Source organism: Gavialis gangeticus, unplaced genomic scaffold (genome assembly GCF_001723915.1).
Source record: "Gavialis gangeticus isolate Ggan-Ray unplaced genomic scaffold, GavGan_comp1, whole genome shotgun sequence".
NCBI classification, from domain to species: Eukaryota; Metazoa; Chordata; order Crocodylia; family Gavialidae; genus Gavialis; species Gavialis gangeticus.
Window position 1 is genome coordinate 7,388,810 of NW_017729030.1, and position 16,441 is coordinate 7,405,250.

Sequence of the window (16,441 nt, forward strand, 5' to 3'; positions counted from 1 at the left end):
AGCCAGGCAGGCAGGCAGGCAGAAATGCACACACTCACCCCAGTCCGGCAGACATGCACACACACGCACGCGCACACACACCAGCCAGGCAGACACACACACAAGCTACGGAAAGACACACACACACCAGCCAGGCAGACATGTACATGCACATACACACACACCAGCCAGGCAGAACACACACACACACAAGCCACAGAGAGACACACACGCATATACCAGCCAGGCAGACACACACACACACACACACACACACGTGCGCGCACGTGCACACACACACCAGCTAGGCAGACACGCACATGCACACACCAGCCAGGCAGGCAGGAAGATGCACATACATACAAGCAAGCCACAGAGAGACACACACCAGCCAGGCAGACACACACATACACCAACCAGGCAGAACAGCAGAGACTCCCTGTGCCTGAAGAAGGGTGACTGCATCCAAAAGCTTGCTAAGAACTTTTTTCCAACAACTCAGTTGGTCTAATGAAAGATATCATGTCTACCCCAAGAACCTTGCCTGTATCAGTACAAACACATTTCTATATATTTAGCTATGAAGAATTTTTCAATGAAGCTCTTACCAGGAGCAGTAGAATATGCATATAAAAAGTCTGCTTCTATAGGTATTCTCTGACACATTCTTTCCTCTGGTCCACTGTCTGTCTCAATGCCAGGATCCAAATCTGTCCCTCTACAAGCCTACTTGGTAAAGAAAAAAACGTTGAAGACATAATCACAATATTTACTGTTAATTAAAACTTTAATTCAAACATAGTTTGAAGAGCTGTTTCACATTTCAAAAACCATTAAATGAATCAAGAATGAGAATCCTATTGTCAGAATGCCAAGTAAAACAATTTGAGTTTCTGTAACTGATTGCCCCAGTTCTAGTAAATTAAAGGTTTATTCATTTAACATAGAATCATAGTATCAATAAGTCGGAAGAGACCTAGACAGATCATCGAGTCCGACCCCCTGCCATGGGCAGGAATGAGCACTGGGGGGTGGAAGGGGTCATAAGACCCCAGCCAGATGCCTCTCCAGTCTCCTTTTGAAGATTTCCAGGGAAGGTGAGTGCACCACCTCTCTGGGAAGCGTATTCCAGGCTCTGGCCACCCTTACAGTGAACATGTTGATTTCATATTTAAGAACTCATTGAAATTCTAACTAATGTTTTAAAGCAGGAGTGCTCAATCTCCAGCCCGTGGGACAAATGCATCCCATGGAGCCATAGGTATTCCAGCCTTCAGGGCTGCCCACAGATTGGGAAATTTGGCTGCAGGGGAGTGGTGGCAATAAATATTGCCACCCTTCCCTACTGCCAAATTCCCAAACCCCAACCCCATGCAGCAGGCTGGGGCTGGGCCATGCCTCTTCTCTCACCTCCATGGCAGGATGAAGCCAGGTTATATCCCTTTCTCTGGCCTGGATGGGGCTGGGCAATGCTCCCCACCTTACCCGTCTGCAGGGCCAGGCTGGGGCTTGGCCATGCCCCCTCCCCCTGCACTGAGCTAGGCTGGGGCCCCTGGATGCCCCCTGCACCCCTCAGTGCAGCTGGATGGGGCCCTGCTGCAACCACCCTGTGCCAGATTGGGACCAACAAGATCCGGCTCGTGGACGACCTGGGCACTGCCCACCCGGCCAGCTGGCCAAAAAGGTTGAGCACCACTATTTTAAATAATTCTTTCAATTACCCCTCTGAAATTCATAGCTTAGCCTATCATATCAACTGGCTATCTACAAAGAGCCAGAGTCATGCCTCTTGCACTCATGGAAAGTACTCTATTCCTCAAGCAGGAAACAAAGGAAGTATAAAACTCTTGGCTTTGCCTCAGTGCCTAAGGGAAACTTGCACATAGTAAGTATTTACCAAATCAGCTGAATATTACCTGAATAAAGAAGAGTTTTGGCTTTCCAACTAGAGTCTTGCAACTTTGACCTTTGAAGAGTCCTGTTAACATTTTCAGCTCAAGAGGACCATCTGTACCAAAGATCACTCCCTCTTCACCATGACTTAACAACACACAAACAAAACTGCTCTGCTTGCTGTGATCTTCTTTAGCAACTAGAAAGAAAAGATAAATACTTATATTCAATTTATGTATTTATTTTAGGAATTCTGACAATTCCTGGGTGCATCTACACATGCCCTTTACTGCAGTTGACTAATTAGCTCTGCAGTAAAGCATTACTGTCTACATGTGTGCCAGTATTTGGCTACAGTAAATTAACTAACTTCACCGTAGGATAGTCCTACCCCACCCCACCTGCCTCGAAAGCCACTCAGTCAATTTTAACTGCTGGCAAGAGACCTTGTGGTCCGGTCTTTTGAACTTTAGAAAAAGAAACTAACTAAATCAACATTCTGCATTTTTGGGAGCAACACTGACATCTTGAGTAAAGAGCTGCTTGACAACCAAAACTGACTAGTACAGTAACATTCCCCCTGCTTGCCAGAACAACTTCAATGAGGGGGTGTGTAGTTTCCTGAATCACTGGGTCACAGTGGATCAGATGCCTTGTTGGACAGTGGAAGAGCCAAGAATACCAATTCAAGCTTCTATCATAAACATTTATAAGTTGTTTCCTGCAACACCTATCACTATTATATGCATAGTTTCAGGTTAACATTAACTTCATGCCCCACTGAGTTCATTCTTTGAGTGCTATTGCAATTAATCCTCTTATTTTTTCCTAATTACCCTACTTTACATTAAAGTGATCCAGAACGCTTCACCTGAATTATATTCTTCTTCCAGAAGAACATGTAACTCATCTCTGAATCAAACTCAAAATATCCTGCTGGGTTTTTACAAGTTCTTCATAAGCTTTCACTGTGTTGCCCTTTGTGCTTGCCTTGTCCCCACTGTTGTTCTCCCTACAATTTTTTCAGATCAGGCAAGAAAGTTGGTCTTATTTTTCCATTATATAAAGTTTTCTTGCTGTTCTGTTTTTTCAGGGTTCAGATTCCTTAATCAAAACATGGCTAAATGAGACCTGAACCTGACATGCTGAGTGTATAGCAGGTTCTTCTGCTGCATTTCTCCTAATATGGAGCAAATACCTTTGCAAAACTGATTCTTGGGGTGCAGGAAAGACTGTTGAAATACTGTGGCCATATCCCCATAATAATTACAGAAGTAATGGTAGGAATAGAAGCAGATTTATAGCAGCAGTAAATATGAAAGTTAAGTCATGATACAGGAGGAAAATGTAAATAAAATTTAAAATGAAAAATATTATTTTAAGTCAATTATTGGTAGTTTTAATATATGTTAGAAGTACACAGTGAACAGATCCTTACGGGAAGGAACTTTAAAGTCTAGGATAGATTAAAAATAATTCTTCATTCGCTTTCCAAAGCAGGGGCTGTGAGAGGAAAGCAGTGATGAAGCAGTTGTGAACACAACTCTGAAGTGAAAGGAAGTTTAGATTCTGACAGTATTAGTAAACTACATATAGGATGCAATCCTGCAAGGTGAAGAATGTTCTGGGCTAATTCCACAAAATATTTAAGCATGTGAACAATGTTACTGAAGCTAGTAGATTATAGATGAGTTTTAAAATTAAGCACATTCTTTGCTGGGTCTTCCCAAGTTCTCAGCATCTCAGAGGATCCAGCCCAAAGACCCTGAAATAACAGAAATCATACTTTTTTTTGTAGCCATGATTTTCTACTGGTTAGAAATGTTTGCTATTCACTCGCTAAGTGTTTGAAGAAATGTATACCAGGAGTGTCAAACATACGGCCTGCTCTATCCAGCCTGCCACGCTACCAGCAAACCACCAGAAGTTGGGGGCATGCCCTGCTACAAAGTTCAGAGCCCTTACACTCTGCTGGCCATTGCCGTTACCAGTGAATTTGGTTTGCTGCTGCCACCTCCAGATCTCAAATCTGGACCCACTGGTGCTGCCAGTGGATCCATGCCCCAGACCCACCACCACCACCACTGTAAGATCACTACACAGGGAATAAAACCTGCTCTACCTATCATGCAGGGACAGGACCTCACTACAGGGCTGGTTCTGACTGGTGCTCCTCACACTGTTGGGATGTCCCTGGGGAGGGGAGTGGAGTGGGACCCCTCACTGCTGCCCACAGTGGCAATGGCAGCCACCCCCATGGACCCGGTCCATGAGGAGCCCTGCAGATTGGATCTGGTGTGGAGCTGTTAGTGAGTTCAACACCTGTGCTTTACACCATAGCAACATTGTAATATGCATGCCTAGTAGGACTGTGCGAAGCTTTGGTCCCCGATTAGATTCGGCAGAGATCTGGCCTGATTCAGTGGCCAAATCTCCAAATCCAAATCAAATCAGGAGATCCTTTAATCTCTCTGAATCGAATCAGAACCCTCTGAATCGATTCAGAGAGATTTGGAAGGATTCAGAGATTTGGACATAGACAAAGCTTTAAATGTTTTTCCTACAGACCTCATGGTACCAGGGAGCTCGTGAATGCTGGGGGTCCTCCCTTGTGCCCCACTAGCTGGTGCCTCCTGGGTCTGAAGGGGGAACCTGGGGTCCCCCTGCAGCCGATTGCCAAGCTGAGTGGGTGCGGGGGCCCACAGTGTGCTCTCTGGTGAACCCGGAAGTACTTCTGGTCCACTTCCAGGTTCACTGCTGAGCATGTGTGGGAGTTCACCGCCAAGCACACTGCGCTCCTGTGGGACACTCCATCTGTCCTGGCATTGAAGTGCTCATGAACCATGCCTGGTACCTTGAGGTACATAGAAAAAACATTTAAAGCTGTGTCTATAGCTGAATCACTGAGTCTCTGAATCAGGACTGAATCTTCAGATTCAGATTTGGCCTAATCAAATCAGGGACAGTGATCCGAATCAACGAATTGAATTGCTGTCTTGGATTCAGCCCGAATCAGGGACTTGAATAGGGCCCGTTTCACACACCCCCAGTGCCTAGCTTATTATTACTTACCATTTTTCAAAAGGGTAAGAATTTGCTCACATTTAAGATCATTGTTAAGCTTGACTTTGTAACCTAAAGTTATAAAAGTTTCTCTGATAAGTGCAGCATCTGCATCTGTACCGGATCGGAATGCCATTCCTGTAGATTAAAAAAAGATTTACTGTGAGTTCATTATGAAAATACAATGTGAGTGAGATATCAGAGCTAAATACTTTTCTCAGTTATACTCAGATAACTCTGGAATAACTCCATTGAAACCAATGTTATTTCAGATTTACACCTGTGTAAAAAAAAGCATCAGCTCACACTAGCCATTTATTTAGAGAATTAAAGGTTATTCATTAAAAAAAAAAATCAGCATTTTTCTTCTGAAAAAGGAATGCTGTGAAAAAATAATCTATGGCAAGTACTGGCAACCTTTTTAAGCTGTAGGTCAGAGGGTCCAGTCAGGCATAGCCTGGGTGGTTTTGGTGGTGTGTCAGCAGCGAAGGGGCTTTGCCTGAGCCTGTGCTAAGGCCAAACAGCTGTGAGCTGTGCTGAAGCCAGGGGAGTTGAAAGCTACGTCTGCGCTGCTTCCACTTCTCCCAGCTGCCCGGCCACTCACTCCTCCCACTTCCCCCTCAAATCTTCTCTGCCCCCAACAGCAGTGCAGGCACAGCTGGAAGCTGCCCAGCCCTGGCTCAGATGGAAACTGCCTGCACAGCAGCCGAGGAGAAGGAAGTAGAGAGAAGTGGTGACAATGAGAGCACAGCTTCCAGCTGCCCATCCCTATCATAGCTCCTCACTGCTCAGCCCCAGCCTGGGTGTAAGCAGAGGCCTGTAGGCTTTATGTTGTCTATGACTTTAAGTAATGTGCCAAAACTGAAGACCTGAGATGGGTTTGCATTGCAAACCAGTTTGTTAAGGATTTCAAGTTCCCTATTCCTATACTCTGGTGTATTCACAGATTCCTACCCCTCACATATTTTGCAGTATGTACTGATCAAATTTTTCTTACAAATATCAAGACCATTTCGTTGCATATTTAAATTTTGAAGAAAATTACGTGTTATTGCTTTATCTCAATTAAGACAAAAATGTAAAAAGAACATAGAAATAGCAGTAGATACCAGTGTCTTGATGGAAGTTCTTATTATTTACTATTACACACATCCCCATCTCTGGATAATCCATTCTGTAACGGTCATCTGGCAGTATTTCAGAGTCCATGGATTTACCAGCAGGTGGGTTCTTTCTGAAACCAGGAAATATAAACAGATGAGTTTATAAAGTCCACCAAGCATTCATAGAAATAAAACGTCCTCAATCCATTTATAATCTTGCTATAATGTTATATCAGCATTAATATTGTTATGATACAATTTTCATCAATGAAAATATCCTTGATAAGTTCCACTCAGTTTCACGCAGGTACAGGTATTCACCTGTGTTAAACAGCCTGCAGAACCATGCTGAACAGTAAAGCTCCAGCATGTGAAACTGTGTGTGTACAGTTCTATTGAACATAGAGTTAGACAAATAAAAAAAAAAATCTACTTTTTTGTATTGCATCTTGACTTCTTTAATTTGCAATTTTTAACAAGGTTGGACTACGTGCCCAGGAAGTGCATCTACTTCAACAGTGTAGACAGACAGGTGATGCACATAATTGATTTTGAGATAAAGTGAATACAACCCTCAGTTCCAACCCACACAATACCCTTTGAAAGGTCCCCTCTCACCACAGTAAAATTAAAGACACCCCACTCACTGTTTAGAGCCAATGAAAGATTTTGCATCTGCTACATCTTCCCCTGACTGCAGTCCGGCTTCTAAGTCTGCCATTGTTGTTCTCTTTTAATGTGAAAACCTAATAAAACAGAAATGTATGAAACCAATTCCTCCTTTCAGTTTATATATGCATTGCTTTATTACCACAAGGAACTACAAGATAACTTCAACTGAGGCAACTGGTCAGCATGACTGAATTTGTATAACTGATTTTTTCTGAATATTGCACATTTGGAAAGACTCATACGACCCGTCTGTAGATAGTATTGAGTTCTATATTAAGTTTAATCACTCAGGAAAAAAGACATAGAGGTTAGTCTGAACTAATCAATGACAGCACTTGCTCAAAACAGCAAATAAAATAGCAGTATGGATAAATAATTAGATAGAAAATAGCCCTGAAAAATCTTATTGTGCTATTATATAAACTGATGGAAGCAAAACTTAGATGGCTTTCTGTCACAATATCAGGGGGGTTAGATCATTTCCATCCAGAATACTGAAAGAACTGACACATAAAATAGCAACTCCTTTAGTACAGATCTTCAGGGATAGTACCCTATGCCTGAAGAACAGCAGATTTGTTGCCTGTATTCAGAAGAGTGACACAAACAATACATTAGCTTGACTTCCACAGTATGTTAAGTCTTAGATCAAATATTGAAGGAAAGAATTCTGTTTTACCTATAGTTTTGTGCTTTTTAGTTGTATGTGAGGGTTTGTAGTGACCAATTTTTAGAAATCTGTGGTTAAATGGCTGTTTATGAATGCAGGAGACTGGAGAGGCCCCTTCCAGCCCTGTGTTCCTACTTCGCATTGACTACTGTACTACAGTGTTAAATTCTGATTGCTCTAGTTCAGACATAAGAGAAACAGAAAATATCCTCAAACAGGCAGACTTTCAACTGAGGCTAGATAGTGGTTTGCAAGGTCTCTGACGAGGTAATTTACATACTCCATAGAATTACTGGGGAGCATATACCATGTACTGTATATGACTTCCTGCCCACCCAATGTACATCTACTGATAAGTCAGGTATGATTCCTGATCCAATTATAACTAGGAAATGTTTACACCGTTTTAACCTAATCCAGCACCGCTAGTTATCAGTAATGATTATTGAGACAGGGCTATCAGCAGCAACGCAAGTTAGGGTTGTGCAAATACAGTCCTTGTTTGCCCTGTTGCTGTCCATCCTGGACTGCTATCTGTTCCCTCATTTGTGCTGCTTCTGCCCCTGGATCCACACCACTGTCTGCTCTCTCACAGCTCCTACCGCCTGCTCCTGATCCAAACACCACCCACTTCTAGACCCATACTGCCACCTGCTCCCCAACCTGTGCTGCTGGCCACTCACCCTCAAACCTGAACCCAGACCCACCACAGCTGTTGTTGGCTCCACAGATCCAGCTGGGGGCCTGGAGAGAGTTACACTCCTGCTGCAACCCATAAAAAGATACAAATGTTAAAACTAGATACAGTTTATCTCTGGCTGCCCATGAAGACCACACAGTACACAGCAAATCTAAACATAAGCTTACCATTAGCTATAAACAGACTATCCACTATTTCATCAGATCTGATTCATGAAACCAGAAGTTTTTGCTGCCCAGGGCACCTAGCTGCATCCCTATGTGGCTGCTTTATAATTGGAATTATATGTGCATTGTATGTCCACTTTTTGTTCTGTGCCTGTACCCTTAGAATTGATTAGGGATCTGGTTCAAGTGGTGCCAACTGGTGAAACGAGAGTGGGGCTGATAAAGCAAATGGCATCTAACGCCTAGCGTAGAATTTGACCTTGACTGGGGATGGTGGTTGCTACTGTAACTGAAATGATAAATAGTAAAGATTGGTGCAAATATGAAGAAAAGATGGGGCTTTCAGCCTACAGCTGACCTTACATTAATTCTCACCCTCTCTAGTTTTATTCTTCTAGGGGCACAGGGACACTGAGACACAATCATTAAGGGCTTGTCTACACAAGGAAGTTAGTGCACAATAAGCTGAGGTGTGATTTTACAGCACCTACGGGAAATCCACTGTTAATGTATATCTTAGTTTGCAGCATATTAACTGCCCAGTATAGAAAAGATATTAATGTCATGTATACCCCTGAAACACTACCAGATTGTAAACCCCATGTTTAGCACCAATAAGTAGTAAGTCTATCTTTGAATTATAATGAACTGCAGTTATTTAAAAAAACCCAAACGTTTTATACAAAAAGTGTGGTAAATTCCTATTATAAAATACAAAAAAAAGGCTTTTACAATACATATTTTTGGCTAATTACATAGGCTAGAGAGGTTACAGTAACAGCTGCTATATCACTCTAATGTATGCTGTAGTCTTTTACGTGGAGGTAGCCTTTGTGACCATGAGACCTGAAGTAACAGATTGAGGTCAGTTATGTGCTGAATGCTCTACTTCCCCTTGATCTGGGCATTAAAACACCAATATATCCACTTTGTTTTCAATGCAATACCTGCAATTCACCTTTAACATCCTAGGAATTTTTGAGCATCTTAATGAAACAACCCAGCTGCACTTGTCTGAAGAACAAAAGACAGAACTAGGAGCAGTCATCTTTTTGTTGCTGGGCTCTGTCAGAAACATTATTTTCCATTCCACAATGCTGATACCAACACAAGGCAGCAGCAATGCTCTTGGGAGAAGGCTGGTTCTAGATAATTTATAGCAGTATGGCTAAGAATTACCTCATCTTACTTAGCTAATGCAATGATGTCATACTCTGTCAAACAGAGGATATATCTCTCTAAGGAGGGTGATCTCATACTATGAAGGATGAAAAAAGTACTTTGGGAAAACAGGTTCAGAATTAATTTAAATTATTGTTTTTCTTCTATAGATTTTTATTCCTTGTTTTGCTTCTATAGATTTGTATCCCTAATGCTTAAAGTATCAGCTTAGGTAAGAGAAGCTTTCAACAGTAATAGAATTGAAAATAAAATAACCACCCCCCCAAAGAAATAGCTAGTCACCACTGGCATAACATGCATCTTTTTTCCTTAGCTAGCAGAATATTTACTTTGCATTACAGGGTAGCTTCTACTCAATTTCTTATTTTTATTAATAATAAAAAGATCACAGACATAAGAGATAGATGCTACAAAAGGGGTAGAAGATATAAGTGAATGTGTTCTGTAAATTCATGTATAGGGGTGTGCGCCAAAGAAGCAATCTTTGAAGCAGGTCCAAAAATTAGAACTGCTGGCAGGTTACAAAACAAAATAATTTTCATAACCTACATGCATAGTACATTATGAATATAATTTTTTTTTAATTTAGCATAGCTCTTCCAGGTTATTCCTTTTGTTGTAACAATGATCAGTTACTAATCTTCTTTACAAAAGTCAAATGAGTTAGAGCCATTACAAATCCAGTCCCTAACTCCAGTTTAACAATGCTTCATTCTAGGACACAAGTATACATCTGAATTATGAAACATACACATTATGAGAAATTGCTATAAATTGAAATAATATTCAATTTCCTATGATAAAAAGAGTAAATAACTGAATAGTATCCAGTTACTCCACACACCCGAAAACATTCAAACACCCTGAACATTCAAATGGCTATGGACAAGACAACATGTGTTCAATATATGACAACTGTTGTGAAGTAGTGATCATCACAGCGATACTAAAATAAGCATCCCAGAACAGAAGCTATGAGTTAAGAATTTTACAAGATCATCTGTGATTTATTTTCTCTCTGCAGTTTTTCACCCTATACAATTACACTGGAAAACTGCAAATATTCTTGTAAGGCAAGACTGTCAGACACATGGCCCAAGGGCAGCATCTGGCCTGCAGAGGCACTCCTTCCAGGCTGCTAGGTTAGGGGAGGACCAGAGATTTTGGAGGCATGACCATGAGGAGCCCTGCTGCGTGGATTTAATATGGAGGAGGTGAGTTTGACACCCCTGAAATAAGAGAATAAGTAGAAAGTGTGCAAGCATGGAATACTGGAATGACCAGTACAGCTGTATAAAATGACCAGCCTAGAGGGAAAAAAGAAACAACAGACTTGAATAATAAACATTTAAACTACATTTCTCTACAGAATGTTGCTAATATTAAATACTGCACATTTTCTTACTCATGCTACTGAAATCTGGATCTGTGGAGTTACTCTCTATACAACCACAGTTCACACATGGAACACGTATTATGCTATGCTATGAAACAAAGACAACAGTAGTTATTACAATGAACTGCCTGTATACGGAACATAATACTGTAAAAAAAAAAAAAAGGGACAAAAAATTATGTTTCTTTAACACTTAAGGAAAGAATCCTGGCCCAAATGGGTGGACAAGAGATGAATAAAAAGTGCTTTCTAACAGCCACGTCCAGAAAATTATGGAGTGTTGTGAAAAGTGTTAGCGGAACTATCATCCTTCCACTGACAAAGGCTTCATGGGAATCATTGTCAGCAGTCCTCAAGTGTCAATAGGGAAAATGAGTTCCTCTCATCCCGTGGAAAGAACTGTGGTTTCTAGTCTCTTAACCCTCTAAAGCAGGGGTTAGTAACCTATGGGCCATGGCATCTGATTAGCAGAGCTGGGGTCCATAGGTGGGGGGAGGTGTGGCAGGGGGGCTGTGTCATCTGGGCAACTCAGTAGTGGGGAGTTTTCTTGTGCTGTGTTGCAGCCAGGCAGGAGAGAAAAGTGGCAGCAGGAAGAAGCGGCAGTGACAGACAAGTCCTAGTGCCAGCCTGCCTTGGACACAAGCTGGGCCATTCCATTCCACTGCTGGAAAACACCGTCAACCACTGCTCTAAACAAGTATTTCTTAAAACATCTCTTTTTATGAACCGCAGGGATAGCTTTATGGTTTGTTTGCATCCATAGATCACAGATGGCAAATGCTTAAATTAGGCTCTGTCAAGTAAAATGATGCAACATGGGGGAAAAAAAACAAACAATACATACTGCATGACACAGTAGCTGAAGCATGGAGTTACTACACTGTAATTTGGTTTTCTAATTATGCCTGTGGCCACTAAGGAAATTTCTTTCAGTAAGGCTAATACTTGATGATTTATTCTGAATTAATAGAAAATATGCTAACACAAAACAAAACAAAAAATGTAAAGCCATAAATCTACTATCAGTATAAGCCATATTGGAAAGGAGGACTGTATCCTGGAAAGCAATGACTTAGAAAAGGATTATGGGGTTATTCTAGATACCTGATGAATATATATGTCCAGTGAAATGTTTTGGCTGAAAGGATTAATTGGTAAGGCAGAAGGCAGGGCAGATTGCTCCTTGCAGACTAACTAAATCAGAGATGCATAGTATAAGCTTTTGCAAAGCTTTCATAAAGCTTATGCCAGGGGTTCCCAATCCCTGGGCTGTGGCCCCGTGGCAGGCCATGAAGGGTTATCTGCTGGTCTGCAAGAGGGCTAACTGCCAGACCGGAAGTGACCATGGACTGGAAGTGACCAGCATACTGTGGAGTAGCAGTCAACCCTTTTTTATTCTGAATATAAAAAAAGGGTTGGTTACCTGCCCACAGTATGCTGGTCACTGCTGGTCTGCAATTTGCTGGTTCACAGTCACTTCCAGTCCACGGCTTGCTGGTCTGTGGTCACTTCCTATCAGCAACCTGCTGGTCCTCAGCATAAATAGGTTGTGAACCCCTGGCTTATGCTATGCACTTCTGATTTAATTAGCCTATACAGTGCATATCTACCCTGCCTTCTGACTTAAGACTCCACTGTTGATATTACGTCCAAACTTTTAAAAGGGATGTTGAAAGATTGTAAGGACTTCAGAGAAAGTATAAGAAAGATTTGAGAACTAGAAAATATGCTTTACAATGAGAGATTTACACAGCTCAAACTATTTGCTTAAAAACTGAGAGCTAAGAGGTGACCTGGCCATGTACAATGGGAAAAAAAACCCTACAGTTCAAAGGGCTCTTTAACCTAGCAGACAGCTGCATGACAATACTTAGTAGCTGGAAGCTAAAATGAGAAGCATTCAAACTGAAATGAGGTGTAGCTATTATGTAGGAGGATAATTAACCACCGTAACCTAGGGATATGGTAGATTCACCATCATTTGAAATCTTTCAGTGAAGACTGGATAGCTTTCTAAAAGCTTTAGTACTCAAAGCATAAATTTGGGAGTAAATTAAATGGCTTAGGTTATTCAAGAAGTTAAACCATATAACAGTAATGGTGGCTTCGGGCCATAACATCTATGAATTAACAATAAGCAGAGAGACTACACTGTGGGTGTAAACTCTCCAAAAGGCTTTTCTTAGCTCACCAGCCTAACTTCTTGTATTATGCTGGTCCAATTTCAATTAGTCATTCTTCATTTATTACCTCAGCAGTCCCCAGCATTCAGTGGTAACAATACTGAAGAAATAATTTGCTGTGGGAAGCATCACACTTTGTTCTCCCTGTTAACCTAAAGTGAGATGTATCTGGGGAAAGCAAGATTTCCTGTTGCCAGGAACTATGCTGGAGTATCCTTTGGGAAACATATTTCCTGCAAGCAAAGGGGTGGAGACCAATGCAGTAGCTCATCTGATTCAAGTCCTTAGCTCTCTAAATAAAAACAATATAATCATGCATAATGAAGGATATTAAAAAAAAATGTATCGTGAGTGTGAAACTATGCGTCTATACAAAGAGGTTCAGGGAAGCCAATGGAGCTTAAGTCCACTTACTGAAAGCAACTGTTACTGTAATACTATAAACTTCACCGGTTGGCCATATGTAATATAATAAACTTTACCATTTGTGCTCAATTTCCCAGATGCTATTCAGAAGACTAGACCAATGCAGAAACAAAGGGAAGTTAGTTTTTTAAATCATTTTTTTAATTCTCTTCTTGAACATTATTTAACATCTTCAGAAGTATTTTAATGAAAGTAAAATTTGGAAATTAAACAGTATTTTGATCAGGAAAGTCAAAACAACAGGTGTCAACCATTTTAGAATTTATTTTTGATTTGCTGCAATCTGCATAAATTTGCAAAATATTTCAGTCAATCTCAAACTACATTTTTCAGCAACAACTTCAGTCAAATATGTTAACTAACTCTATTCAGAATTATTAGGCTGTAGCAAAACTGTCAAGAACTGCACTGATTTCATAGTGACACCTAAAAAATCTGGGAACAACAGAAATATCAGGCCTTGAATTTGCTCCTGGAAGAGATGACCCAGAAATGTTGGCTGGATAAAACAGCACAGACCCATTATATACAGCTCTTATACTACTTTCATCATTGTAGCAACTGAGCACTTTTTAGAGTTCAGATGGCTTCTGGGGTAAGAAACAGAATTTCAAGCTTATCTAATACCTAATGGGAGGCAGATATGCAACAAAGAAACCACAAGACATAGGTCAAGGGTTGCAACCTGACAGAAATGCCAGCACACTCCTCTTTTCTAACAGGTTCAGGTTGAGGATACCGTGGACAGGGACCCTGATGGAAACCATGGGGGCTGCAGAAACATACTATTTCCATGTCAGAGTCAAGGATGTGTGTGGGTGGTATCTTTTATTGGACCAACTGCTTTGTTGTTATCTTCTTCTCCTGTCTCTACACCACCATTGACCATTTTGTTACACATGCTCATACTCATTTATTGTACTTTGTGAGGTCTTTCATTGTACATGCACCTGCAAGCAGCAGACATTACAGCAGGAGTTGCATAGCCTGAGGCTCTGTGCCACAGTCAGAGATGGCTGAACTGATGGTATAGCTCCTTCTTCGCTAGTTTCTTGGAGCACCTAACTCTGGTACGTAGGAAGTTGAGACTCTGCCACCTTTGCCATGGTTCATCAGCCCCTAGTGGTAAGGGCTCGGCTGCTGGAATGCCCTTATTCCGCTGTCAGGTACTTTATTCAGCCTTTCATTCCACATGTGTAGGAGTCTTGTCTCCTTGAGTGTGGCATTGAGAGGTTGGGTGCCGGTCTGGAAGCTCCTGCGTGATTTCAGATGTTTGGGTGTTACAGAATGGCCATACAGTGGGCATATCACATCTTCAGTTTGTCTTAATGATTCTATCCTGCGGGCCACTGCTCTTCTGATGTCAGGCAGAGCATTGCCAGCTAGCCCTGTTTAGGCTGGTAGGCTTCAGACATCCTGTGATAGCAGCTATCGTTCAGAATAGGGTCAAGGCACTTAGTACAGGGCATGCATACTCAGCAGAGAAGCTGGAAGCCAGAGCAGTGTTTCCAGTGGTTGAGGGGCTCACTCCCCATTTCAAGCTGGTGAAGTTATGCAGAAAGTTGTTCTGAGTGCTCACCTTTGCTTTTGTCTTCATGTGTACTTTGTATGAGGGTTCGATTGAGGGCGACTAGAAGGTAAACTGGATTTGGACAGTGGGATAGTGGGGTCCCAGACATGCAGTGCCGAGCTGGTGGTTGGCCTCATGGTTTTTCAGACAGAAGGCACATACATTGTTGTGTTTTTGTTGGTGTGATACATAATTGGTTTTCAGTGTAGTATGAAGTTAGGCCAATTAGTGCTTCCATAAGGGATTTTTCAACATTGTCAAAGCTAGTGTTTGGGCTTGTTATGCACAGGTTGTCTGCGCAGATGAAACCTTTTGTTTCCAAATTGATTGGTTGGTCATGTTCTATAACAGTGGTGCAAGTATGCTTTGTTTGGGGGAGGCCATTAATCTGTCACCTCCATCTACTTCACTTCCCATCCAGTTTTGGCAAAAAAGTGTTTTTGAACTAGGTTCATATCACCTCTGTAAGGTACAGATCTTTTGTCATTTCTGGGGCCTTGTGGAGGAACTGGTGGTTAACTGTACCGTAGGCAGCTGTTAGGTTGATAAACACAGCTCTGGTGATTTGTCCTCTTCCAAAACCATCCTCAGTATCTTGAATCAAAATAAGCAGCTGGCTTGGTGTTGATTTTCCAGGGCGAAGGCTGCTGTTTGGGGATCAGGCTTTTATTTACGTATGGGGCAAGCCAGTTCAGCATCAGCTAACCGTATAATTTGTATGTGTGGTATAGCAGAGAAACAAGTTTGAAGCTCTTTGGGTCAGCTGAGTCTTGCTCAGGCAGCAGGACTTTTCAAGCCAGAGAATGTCACCAAGTCTTTGGCATTTTTTGGCTGGCTGGCTGCGCATGCGCCGCACCAGCGGAGGAGCCGTTCTAGAGTCTGGCATCCAGACTCCTGCTAACACCCCAAACCACAATGTAACCGCTCAGTTGGGACAGACCTAGCTGAGCTGCTGAATACAGTGGCCACTGGGGGAAGACAGGGCAAGTCAAAGGAGAAGTTGTAGGGAGCCAGGCAGGGACACTTCAGCAGCATTACCCGGCTCTAACTGCGTTCAAAAGCTTGTCTAAGTCTCTCCCAACCAAACCGGGGTCCAGTACAAGACTCCACCCACATAAACCCTTGCCTCTTGCCTATTTCCTGCACCAGTGAGGGGTACAACCTCACTCAAACGCTATTTCTACAGCGGCAGTTCAGGAGGCGGGGGAGAAACGGGCACCACTCCCCGCTGCCAAGTGGCCGGGCCAGCGGGGACCGCCGCGCTAGGCAGCCGGGTCCCGACACTGGGAGCAGCAGGCGGCGAAGGGCGAGGCTGAAGCTGGGGCTGGGGCGGCGCCGCCAAGTCCGCGCAGGCTCCGCCGCGTCTTGCCCCGCACCGGGCGCAGCCTTTGTCCGGCGGGGCCGCGCCGCCGCCTCCCACGCCGCGGCGAGGAGACT

The 16,441-nt window shown here is 42.5% G+C and overlaps 1 protein-coding gene across 2 annotated transcripts in view; it reads right to left on the reverse strand.

Annotated features, from left to right (window-relative positions):
• Positions 1–16,441, reverse strand: part of CASP3 (caspase 3) — an 18,464-nt gene that overhangs the window by 1,421 nt on the left and 602 nt on the right. The window contains exons 1-7 of one of the 2 annotated variants that reach the window (XM_019521907.1): positions 14,221–14,303; positions 6,685–6,784; positions 6,533–6,561; positions 6,045–6,169; positions 4,945–5,073; positions 1,896–2,071; positions 588–705 (exon numbers count right to left, since the gene is read on the reverse strand). In XM_019521907.1, the coding sequence (XP_019377452.1) occupies positions 588–705; positions 1,896–2,071; positions 4,945–5,073; positions 6,045–6,169; positions 6,533–6,561; positions 6,685–6,759 (652 nt within the window). In that variant the 5' untranslated portion in view covers positions 6,760–6,784; positions 14,221–14,303. Of the gene's footprint in view, positions 1–587; positions 706–1,895; positions 2,072–4,944; positions 5,074–6,044; positions 6,170–6,532; positions 6,562–6,684; positions 6,785–14,220; positions 14,304–16,441 lie in introns of those variants that run through there. The other variant, XM_019521906.1, reaches the window with a different exon arrangement.